At 36.4% G+C, this 12,094-nt stretch overlaps 1 protein-coding gene across 41 annotated transcripts in view; it reads right to left on the reverse strand.

Moving 5' to 3' along the window:
- The window catches only part of LOC119706058 (sarcolemma associated protein), a 78,214-nt gene that overhangs the window by 17,014 nt on the left and 49,106 nt on the right, over nucleotides 1-12,094 (reverse strand). For 14 of the 41 annotated variants that reach the window (XM_038149185.1, XM_038149187.1, XM_038149197.1 and 11 more), the window contains 4 exons: nucleotides 11,616-11,678; nucleotides 5,971-6,027; nucleotides 2,501-2,584; nucleotides 2,162-2,221 (listed from right to left, as the gene is read on the reverse strand). In XM_038149185.1, coding sequence (XP_038005113.1) covers nucleotides 2,162-2,221; nucleotides 2,501-2,584; nucleotides 5,971-6,027; nucleotides 11,616-11,678 — 264 coding nt within the window. Of the gene's footprint in view, nucleotides 1-2,161; nucleotides 2,222-2,500; nucleotides 2,585-2,705; nucleotides 4,443-4,502; nucleotides 4,670-5,970; nucleotides 6,028-11,615; nucleotides 11,679-12,094 lie in introns of those variants that run through there. The other 27 variants (XM_038149201.1, XM_038149198.1, XM_038149176.1 and 24 more) reach the window with 8 other exon arrangements.

Genomic DNA, 12,094 nt, shown 5'->3' on the forward strand with positions numbered 1-12,094 from the left:
AGCCTGCTATTTCTTCAAGCCTCACTTGCAAAAGTTCACCTTCAGAATTTTGCAGGATTTCTCAGGTTATTCAGAAGACAATTTTCAGGGTACTCTGGTGAAGTCAGACACAACAATTACAACCATGAGATTTTTTTTAGCTTCATAAGATCCACATGAAGGAAACTGCATCATATATTTAAAATAAAGTATCTGGTTATTCTGAAAAACAATGGTTCCCACACTTTCTGAGCTGATAGGCCACTATTGCTTTTTAAAATTTCTTATGTAAATTACCACTATTCAGCAAAAACTCAGCTGAAAACATTTCCTACTTAGATACCATGGATCACTCTTGTAATTACTATGAAAACACAACAGGGACATTGGTAAAAACAAGATTACCAAGTCTCCCAATGACATTTATTGCTCCATTCCATCTGTTTAACATTTACCTGCCCTTAACTTTGCAATAAGTAGTTACAAACAGCCTGTTTAAACAGAAGTGTCCAGGGAACTGTTATGAATGGTTAATAAAGTCATTTACCTTGTGAGGGAAAAAAACAAAGCCAACTAATCTGTCACAGCTTCCCCCCTTCCCCTCCTTGCCAGATTCTGACTTGTAGAAACTTAAATCAAATCCTGAATGCACTCAAAAATTTTGATGGAAAATGCTTGGAGGAATCTACAGCAACTAGAAGTCTCTCAATTTTCCTGTTCCATTAATTTCTTTTGTAAATTTCAACAAGAGCTCTGCCTTTTCCAGCGGCCGTTTCTGCATTCCAAACAGCTGCCAGATCAAAAATGTTCTCACTCTTCCTTAATTATATGGCTGCATAACAAGTCCACTTGAAAACCTTTCTGAGGCAGTTCAGATCCTTTTTAGGACAAAGTCAGGCACATGAAGTCAGTCTCTGAAAAAAAACTCAAACAAAACTGTGGGTTTGTAGACTCTTCATAAAAATTAAAAGGGCAAATGATTCATTGCACAGATATTTTTTTATGGTTTCGTGAGAGCAAAATAGGAAGGCCCATAAATAGCCTCAAGAGGAAGAGAAAAGTTGTTGCCAACCTCAGTTTTATGACCAAAAACAAGACTATTATAATACTACAAACAACATAATCAAATTCTACCTTCTAGCACAGAAAGTCACTGAACATAGTTGCTCTTAGCTGCAGATATTCGAGCAAACCCCAAACGGAACATGCTCGGTATCTCAAACACTCCTTTCTAAACTGCTCTGCTGAACTCATGTCCTCTGGGAAACATCAAACTCAATTTTATACATGATGCCAAACAGCCAAAGTAATTTGTGCAATTTTTGGAAGCCTTTCTGTCGTAAAATTAGGGAGTGTAAACAATTGCAGAGAAAAGCTCTTTTACAGGTCTCCTACGTTCCGTTATGGTTTCCTTTTTTCCTGAGTCACAAAGAACTGTGTCATTCTTTTACTTGTGATCCCAACAGGAGCATAATTTTACAGATCTTATCATGTGTCCAATTGTTAAAGAAGCATAAAATTATTTTCAATAGGCTAAATGTAATAACTAATTATTATGCCACAGAAATCTTCAGTAATGAACATGTAAATATCAGCTTGCTAATTAAGTATATGCCTTCAATGCATAAAAACCAATAAAAATTGTACATTTATAGAAACGAAGCTCAAAGCTAAGCCTCAGCCATCATTCCAAATACAGTTATAACACAAACTTCCAAGCTTGATTGTATTAAAAAAGAAAATCTAAAATCTTGTTTTGATTAACCCATCAGTTGGAAACTAACAGAAGCATTTCTGACAGTGATGGAAGCTATGCAAGTAAAATTTGACAATGCTTGAAAAATGTCAGTGGTGGAAGAATCCCTCCTCTCCACAGCTATAATCTTAAATGTGTGCTGACTCTTAATTGTCAAGTCAAAGTTGTAACATGTAAATTCCTAGAACAGCATTGGTGAGTACAAAGATTACCTTTATACACAGATGATTTCTATAGCAACACTCAGGAGTGTGCTTTTTTATCACCCAAAGGAGTCATAACTGATATTTAACTCTTCCATACTACATGACTACACATCTTTGAATTGCAGCATTGTATTTTTTTATCATTTGATAAAAATCAGGTAGATAAAAAGATTACACATACACATTATGCATCTGAAATTGCAAAAGTAAATTTGTTTACCTTTTAGAAGAGCTACTTTGACAATAGGTTCATTTAGATCTTGGTCATCCATTTGAGCATCTAAAAAGAAACCCCACACCTTTCAGAGAGCAGGCAGACTGCAGACAGTTCTCATATACACACTCTTTATATGGAGAGAAGATTTTATGTCCTTCTCAACTTACAAGAGTCAAATTATGAAGCCGCAAAATAGACAACACCGCTTTAAGCTTGTCTGTAATATAATATAATATATGTAATTCTGTATAACATACTCCATTCTTTTAAGAAAATGCTCATGATTACCTAGATTTAATTCAAACTAACTAGAGGTTACAGAAATCTCAATTAAACTCTTACCTGTAGTGTCGTCACTGCTTTTTTCCTTGCTTGGGCTAAGGGTGTCAGACAAATCGTTTGATTCTTTGACTCGTGCTTGGTTTTCTGCAAGAGACAATGAAAAGCAACTACAATCAATAAATGCTTTGTTCATCATTTCTCCTGTACACGAGACTACTGCTAAATGTCAACAGAAAACAACTTGGTTCAAGAAACAGTTAAAAACCTGCTGGGCGCTTATTTCTTTGCAAGTCTGGGCTAAAATGGATTCCGCATCCCTGGAATCATTAACCCAGCCTAGCCTCTAATAAGGGATGCAATCACCTCGTGCACAGCTTGAACTTGGGTTAATGCTGTGCTCTTGCCAGCTGGAACTGTGCAAAAGCTGATTCAATCAGCAAACAAATAAGAAAAGAAAACTAGAACAATGCGGATACTGTAGCAAGTCAAAGAAACTGCTGTTAAGAATAAAACTGCGTTTCAGTATTTTGGACAAATTACATAATAACAAGTCTTGTACGTACCATACCGTTCAAAAGAAACATGGTGTGAACCATTAAAGAAACACAGCAATATAAATTAATACATTAGTTTCTAGAAAGAACTTTCAGTTGGAATTGTATTAAGAGAAACAGTGTATGTTGTTCCCACAAAAAAATTACTTTCATGAAATATCTGTTCATACACAATTCAGCACCTTATTACATGCAGCTTAGTGAAGGCACAGAGTTTTTGCCTTTTTTTAGGGGGGGTTTGATGGATTTTTTGTTGTTGGGTTTTTTTCCCCCCAGTTCTAGATTTTTAGTGGAGACCACATATTCTCAAAATTAAGGGGATTTAATTACATCAGTGCATCTTTGTCCCACAGAGAATCACCTTTGGCTCAAAGTCTAAATATTATACATAACTGAAATAAATTTTTAAAAATTTTTCTTAAATAACAATTATGGTTTAGTTCTGATAGGTCCACTAAAAAGGCCACACCATCTATGGTGTGGGCTAACCCAGCAGGTCTGTCAGCAAGGAACTGTCACCAACATGCAGGTGAGGTTATGCAAAATGAAATCTTTCTTGGCTGCCTATTCAGAGCCTTGCTTTGACAGCTCTGCTGCCCACCTGCAGGTTCAACAGAGGTTTCCTCTGAATCTCAAGTTCCAGGCAGAGGCATTATACAAAAAGGGGTCAATACAGCATTCCCAGTACACAGACATCTCCCATTCAGGGAGAAAAGCACAGGGAACACGAATAATTTCACCACATATAGATAATGCGCATGCAACAATGAAGAACCAGGACATGGGAAGAAAGAAGCACATCAATAAATAAATCGTGTTATACAACAGGGTTAGTGTATGAAAATAAGTAAAAACCAAGGGAATAATAAGGCATCTCTTCAAATAACAAGAGAACACAGAGAACTAATTTCCCCTAGAACAAAAGAAGCGGAAACTGGAGACAACCTGTGCGGCTGCATGAGGAAATCAACATGACAGAACACGGACAGGTTAACAGAAAACAATCCACAAAGTTTTCTTAATCTAACATGAAAAGTTTTCTATAACTCTGTGCCAGATTAACATCCACTTATACATGAAACAGAAGGCAGCAAGTTCAAACAAAGCAGCTGATGAAGAGTGAGACTCTTCCCACCCTAACGCAACTGAAATCACTGGAGAAGAGGAAGGGGAAAAGCACCTGTACAGTTAAAGCACACTAGAGGTTCAGACCTGGCAGGTACTACAAACACAATCCCCTTTTTAGCTGACTTCAAAATTCATAATGATTGCTTGTAGTTAAAAACCTAATCTTTGGAGGTGGGTGGTTCTTTGCTAAAACAAAAAGGGATCTTTCTTATTTTTAGAAATAAGGTTTTTAACTAATATCTAAAGATGTTTCAAATCAAAACATTTTACATTACCTTACAGAACCAAGCTCACAGGATTGTCACTACAACTGTAATAATTACTAAACCAATACATTATTTTTTTTAACTATTAAGGTAAGTATAACCTAAAAGCCTCACCCATGTCACTTTTATTAGTGGCCGATCCAGAAGCACTAAGCTGAGCAAGATCCACATCCAACTAACTTTACCATATCTGGGCATCCATGGGAATACTGCTTCCCTGCTCTGTGCAAAATGGGAGGAACAGTGCGAGTTCCAACCCCTGAATTAATTCTCTCTCCCACAGCACCCCTTATATACTTCCCTCCCACCCAACCTTGGTACACCAGCTTCTTCCTCCCTCCTGCCCTCCCCACCCCTGAAACAAGGCACAAAAGATGAGGCACCAGAGGAAAGATGCACCAGTTCTACATGTGAAACAGCAGAAGACAAATTATTAGAAACCTGCTTCCTATTCTGGAAGCAGAGTCGTAAGCACAAAACTCTTTCCTGTACTATATTATATCACAGCAGTTGTTCCTATTTCCCATAATAAAACCGAGCTGAATAAATATAGCCAAAGTGATAAAGTATATTAAAATGTGTTGACATCATACTTGATGAGTTAGAATATATTACCAAAGACTAAAAACAGCTCAGAGCTTTGCAATGGAAGGGGCATGCAAGTGTTACATTACAGTTATTGTATGCATTCTTTTGCCAAATATGGCACCTTGTCTATAGCTTCCTCACATACAGAAAGGAGTTAAAGGTGCCATTCCCTGCATTAAAGGAAGAGAAGATAAATTTAAATGTCTCTAAAACACTGGATCTTTTAGGAAACTAACATTTATTCAACACAACAACACTTGGCAGAAGCTCAGAGGATAAAGAACTGAGGCAGTTATGTCCAGACATCAATAAAAAGTTGCAAGAGAGGAGTGAGTCTGCAAGTCCAAACAACCTTACATTATTAGACACTTGAGAAATATTGACCTGCACACTTGCTAGCAATCCTGACCTTGGCATTGTAAGGTAAGGATGATTGTTCCTTGACAAGTCTTTTCTAATTAGCTCCTTTAATTTAACTTGCTTTATACATTAGAGAAAAGAGTTGGAGAGGCACAGATATATTTTACTTGTAAAAGACACATTTAGGAGGTTAATACTTAAAGTTATGAGATAAGATAGAAAATAGTCAAATTAAAATACACTTTTATTTAAAACTTAAAATGACACCAAACATTATTTCTATGTAGCCTTATAATAAAACCAAAATCCCATTTGGAATTCATGCAGGCACTAAAGCTTGAATTGAATTTACAAAAACCACTTTTTTTTTTTAAATGCATAGTCAAGTAAGAACTCAGTCAACATTGAGACTAGCATTTCATGCACTCAATCATCAAAAACAGTTTCCATTAAATCTTTTTAGCCTACAATAGTATTTGGAGTAGAGTTCAGCAAACAATTTCCCTCCCCTCTATTGAATTTCTCTTCAAATGCGTATTCAATCAAAACTCAAACTGCTGGCTTAACACAGAACATGCACCGAGTGACAGAAAAAGCATGCTTCAAAAACAGTTAAATAATCCAGAAGTCTAACCTTTCAAAAGCTTTGTTTCTTCCACTTTGGTTAGATGTCCTTCATCTATGATCTTGTCTGCCAAACAAAATAAGTGTTACTTTCCAAGCTCAAATTTTCCCTGCACGCATCTACGTAGAGTACATTCCATGACCAAATTAAAAGCTGATAATATTACTTCCTACTCAGCCTTGAACAAAAACTTTATTCTGGCAAGGAATAATGAAACAGAGCACACAAGCCTACCAGAACTTTGTGATACAGTGCATAATTACTTCTCCTTATTAACTTACATAATGCTGCACTTCACTAATGAGAATTTAGAAAAATTAATGTTATGTACTTTAAAATTTAAAAAAACCTAATCGGAAGTAACAAATAATTAACACATTTCTTAAGTTTAGTAATCAAAAAAGGAATTTGAAGAGCTGGTTGCATGAAACAGACATCCACTCAACACAGCAGAAATCTAGAAATGCACCACAGTAAAACAGCAATAGAGAAGTCCCCTCAACATCACAATTGCTTTTCACAGTGCCTGTGAAATGTACACAGAAACAGCATTTCTTTGTTTAAACCTTTCAAGAGAGCTGCACAAAACTCAAAAAAACTAGGAATGCATTATGTTCAGGTTCATGAAAAATGGGAGTTTTTATCCAAAGTCTACTTTAGGGAAGTCTACTCATGTATGTGAGGTGCTCAAAAATCTTAGAAGTGGAATTTGAGACTAGATTGCTAACTTCATCCTAACTCCTGCCAGGATATGAAGGTAAACAAGAACACCAAGGGAAGAACAGGATTGGATTAATGAAGGACATTAAAAAACTATTGAATTTATTTTTGCAGATAAGAATTCATTATTTCTAACTCCTTAAGAAGCAATGCCGACACAGAAGTATTGAGGATCCCATCTTACAGATCACATCCTCGATTTCCGTGCAACAGCTTTTACAGTTTAGTCCATGTTGAAAGCACTTAGTCCCTGAAATATCAGGCTTGAGAAGCTGCCTCTGCCTCCTCTCTATGGTCTCCCAGTCAGACCCCTGATAACCAGGCAGGGAATGCAGTTTGCTGGATACTCCATGTGCTGTCAACAGGAAACTGAGACCCAGAGAAGGCTGAATGAACAGCACAAACAGGAGAGTTCAGACTAAAGAAGCTGGATGACAGTAAATCCTCTTCAAATTAAAAACAAAACAACAAACCCCAAAAAACTTTACTTTAAGCTTTTTCAGCTTCAAGTATCTCTAAAGATTAACTTATCCCTCTACTCCTCTGATGGCATGTTGCTGTAACTATGAGAATCTAAGGACAGATGCAGGACAAAACCTGGGAGGAGAGATCTTCTACAAACCTAGATGGTAGACAAACTTTCAGACAAAATGCCCTGAAGTCTGAAGAATGGTTTTCAGGGCCAAAAGGTTGTCCTGTACTCTGCCCTCTCCCACACAGACAGATAAGCCAGTGGAAAAGAGATGTTCCCTCCACCTACTTTTATCTGGAAATATTATTCTGCATTAATGTAACATTTTACTAACACTGCTTCAGAAACACACAGAACAGCACACTGGATTTTCAGGACTGGCTTTAGGTCTCAAGCAACTGTGGGAGATCACTCATCATCCAAGTTCAGAACAGCCTCAAGTTCCTCAGAGCTGGTGAGAATGACTGCCTAGACTGAGGAAAGCACTGTGGAGGGAATCAAGTTACTGGCAGCCACAAGCCAAGAGTTCAAGTGATACTATGAGTCCTCTTCCATTTTAAAATCAAATAAATCTAAACAAAAGTCTTCATATATGATTATTCCAGTACTCAGCTGTGGCTGGAAGAGGAGTGGAAGGAAAGGCAGCAAGAAAAAAGTTGGGGATTTCCCCCTATAGATCTGAGTAAAACAGTGGAATGCAAAAACAAGTGGCTTACAACTGCTTGAGCTGAAGGGGTAACACCTCAATCATGCTAGACTGCTAGCTTAAAATAGGCTTCTATAATCAGCTTACAGAGGAGAATTCAGCATTATGAATTGATGCATCTTTTAGCTTTCACAATTCAGTAACTGTCAAACCCCGAATGACTGCAATACAAAACAGAAACTGCCCTTCTTGACACAGATGTTTTCCAAATTGAAACTTTTGCAACAGTTCTTTACACTCTGTTTCCATGACTAAAACAAACTGCAGGCATGGGGGTTTTTTGGGCTTTTTTTCATTTCCATGGTGGCTTATTGTTTTCTAGTGCCCATCACTGATTTGACCATTTGTACAAAAGGGACATCCTTGGCACTGTTTCTGCAGCAAGACCTTGAGCAGGAGCCCACGAGGCTCTGCCCAGCCTGCCCCTAAGCTGGCATGGCCGGTGTTTTGCATTGGTGACTGACACCTCTCCTAACTTTTAGAACAAGTGAACATTCCCTGTGTTTTAAGAATGCTAACATTAATATATGGCATAAGCCAACCAAAAAAATAATTAATTCAGCATGCTGGTATTTAGATAATACTGATATGGTATTTTATATAAAACAGAAAATTGGATGTTGGTACCACCAAACTCCATAGAACCTTATTTTTCACTGTTACCATCCTAGTCACTAAAAATGGCAGAATCTAGACAATGAGGGAAAAAAGATAAAGAGATGTCTTCTTTAAACCAGCTCTTTAAAATCTCTGCATTTTTCAATTTTACTATTTCAGAAAACTTCACAAACCTAATTTGTTTTTAAATCAATTAGTGTTTTCCCTGAATCAAGACATGCAATCTTGGCTACCAAAATATAAATTAGGGTAAGGATCTCAGCTTTAATTTCTGGCACAAAAGAACTTTAGCTTTCATGCTATCCAGTGCCTACTTAGCAGAAAACAGAGAGGTAAATATAACTAATGTTTTTACTGACACAATCTGCTGTGAAGTTAAGCTTTCTTAGGATAATTAATATTTTCTTCTGCAGCTTAAAGCCAGCATTCCTTTAGGTTTTTAGGCATTTCCTATATTTTCAATTTAAGAACTTCATTTTAGATTTAGGTTGCCTATCACTACGTGCAATATAATAACTAAGATCTGTTAACATTACAATTATCACTTAACTAACATGGCCCCTCTATATTTATATTTGGCATCAAAATAGTCTTTGAAGTAGGCCAGGTTTGAAAACCAATAAAAAACCTGTCCCTCAATGCACAAATTTCCAACCATATGAAAAAAGTTATACTAAACAGCTTTAACTTAGACACCTGCAGGTCAAAGGAAAAGTTAAAATAATTCAATTAATCCAAAAACTACCATTAATAAATCTGCAAAAATCAGCCTGGTGAAAAGAAGGAAGTTGACTTGCATTTAAAACCAAATGCAAAAATCACAAAGTAAGGGGTGGGGGGGAAGGACACAAATAAAGAAGGGTTAGATTGGGGTGAAAGACAGGAAGTTAGCAGGGCAACAAATCTCACTTTGGTCTATACATCATCACATTTTTGCTAATAATGCATATCATGTACTGATCAAAAAGAAGCACCATGACTTCTGCTCTTGGTATCACTGATTTTGACCAGTGGTTACTAAAAAAAAAGCTATGGAATGAGCAACAAGTGAACTGGATGTAATGATCAGAAAGTAAGAGACTTCCCAGATCATTCAGAGCCAGATTTCATAACACTCCACAGATGTCAGAGGTCAGGACACATTACTGGATGGTATTGTGAGCGCATTGTGCTTAAAAAACAAAAATAATTACATAATACCTTTAAAAATCTACAGAAGCTGGATTTTACAAACCAACTGGTTGCTGGGATTTTTATTCTATCATTATTGTTCAAGTAATAAACCTGCTCTCCTCTCAGTACTTTAGCCTCTGGACAAAACCCCAACATCCTACCACCTGATGAGCTACATGTTCCTGCTCTGTATTGCCAGTCTGCACAGTATTGTCATACACTATTTGCTGTGTGCCTTAAAACTTGACTTCCTGACAATCTCTGGAACTGTGGAGTCCCCATCTCTTGATGCTACACAGAGCAAAGAACAGGAGCAGGACTGAAGGGCAGCCTTTACCTACAAAAGGCAAAGAACAGATCCTACAGTTTGCAGTTTTTAACCTCATGACATTGTTAGGCCTGACTAAACATATTTGAATGTGGAAAAGACAAACTTTCAGTCTAAGAAGAAATAAAAGAGTCAGTGATTTGGAATTTTTCTTGATGTGAGAGTGAAAATTTAGACTGTCATAAAAATTGCAAAATATTCTTTTGAACTCTATTAATTCCTTTAAAAATGAAGCAGTCAAGGCCTTGCAGTGTTTTCACTGCAGCTTTCGAAGTCTTGCAAAAAGGTAAGCATAATTCCACAGATCTTAATTTTACTTTGCAAGTACTTCTTTAACACCTTAAAATATTTTACTAGATACTGTTGATCACTTTTCCTGCTCAATAGTGACAGGATTGGTCACGTTTAGTTTGCAGAAGTGATACTAACCTAAGTTGTGCCAAAATAGGTTAAGCTAACATCCAAACAATGAAAACAGGCAACCAATTTGTATTTGAACATTACACAGGGTGCTCTTCATCTTCTACACAAGAAAAATGTTTACTCAAGCATTTAACTTCATTTTTACGTACTGAAAAAAGAAGATTCATACAAGATCTTAGCAAAACTTAGAATGCTTTAAAACTGCAGCCTTACAGAAGACAGCTACCAGTCATTAATTTTTTTTTAAATAAACATTTTTCAGACAAATCAAGTTTACATTTTCTTATACCAACATTAGCAGTATCATGTTGTTTGGTTTATGGCACTGCAATCTGGATCACAAGCAGTAAAATCAAACAAGTCTGCTACCCCTCCTCATGAAAATTTGAGAGGAAAGAGTCCAATGGCCCTAATGTCAAAAATGATCCTGTCTTATTTCTGCTTCTAAATGCTTCTCTGCTCAATTTGAGGTACATAATTTCTATAAACTCTGAAGTAAAAAATCCTAGGTTTTCTTGACGTTTAATAGCACTTTCCTTCTCTTCACTCTAAAGATATTTTTCTTTCAGCAGGCAAAAAGTATAAATATCTTCAGTTTTTCTTTAATGATAGATGTGCAGACAGTGCTGTTTCATTACTCATTTTCAAAAGCATTTGCTTTGAAAAACATGTTTCACATTCCAGAATAACACATCTTTCTAAAGACTGGTATGCAATTTTCTGTTTTTCTTAAAGCAGTCTCTTGGATTTCCACATACAAACTATGGACTTGTTTTCCCTTCTGCTCTTTTGTTAAAACTAATCTGGAGAATGTGTAAGGCCTTGAATTACCAGATAAATTACAGATATGTGGAAAGGCACCTCACTCCCTGCCCTTTGCTGCCTGTGATGTTGGCTTAAACTGACAGGTTTCAACTTAATTTGTAACAGGTGAAAAATTACACTCAGTTTTAAACACCATGTGGCAATTTCACCATGCTTTTTGCTGGTCAGGGTACAATGATGGATGAACTGGGAAGAGACAATGTGACCATCACTTTGCAAGAGCAAAGACATGCTATTACACCTGCTTAATACCACAATGCCACCATTCTATGCTTAGAAAATTTCTGCTACTACAGAAATATTAAATAGTAGTGACAAATTCTGGTTTCATCCACCTTTTCTATGTTTTCTGTTGTTTTTAAAGTAAATGTGAACACTCTTGTACTCACTCTGACATTCTATGAACTGATGAATAAAAGTGCAGTCCCCTCCACTCTTTGAAAGAAAGTGCTCTAGTAGAGAAAGAAACACTTCAGTTTACATCTTCTTATCATTTCCAAATTGATGCAACAAAAAATTTGAAAGGCATATTAACAATATTTGTCAGTGTATTCACGATGGACTTTTGAATCAAATCTGAGTTAATATGCAAGCAGACAAGACACGAAATTGAAATGATGTCTCAGTGATACTAGGAAACAGATTACTCTTTTAAACTGATCTGAAGAAAGAAGTACTTCAGCTGCATTTTCAAAAGAAACATGTTTTTAACCTATATTTTCCAGCATTTCTATTAGCTTTAAAAGGGTATTTTTCAAGTTTTTAATTAATCTTCATGTTGATTCTTCATATCTAGCACCCTCTATTTTAAAAGTGTTGTTGAATATATGCCTATACTTTTTACACAGTTTCACTTTGAAAAGACAGT

Source organism: Motacilla alba, chromosome 12 (assembly GCF_015832195.1).
Source record: "Motacilla alba alba isolate MOTALB_02 chromosome 12, Motacilla_alba_V1.0_pri, whole genome shotgun sequence".
NCBI lineage: Eukaryota > Metazoa > Chordata > Aves > Passeriformes > Motacillidae > Motacilla > Motacilla alba.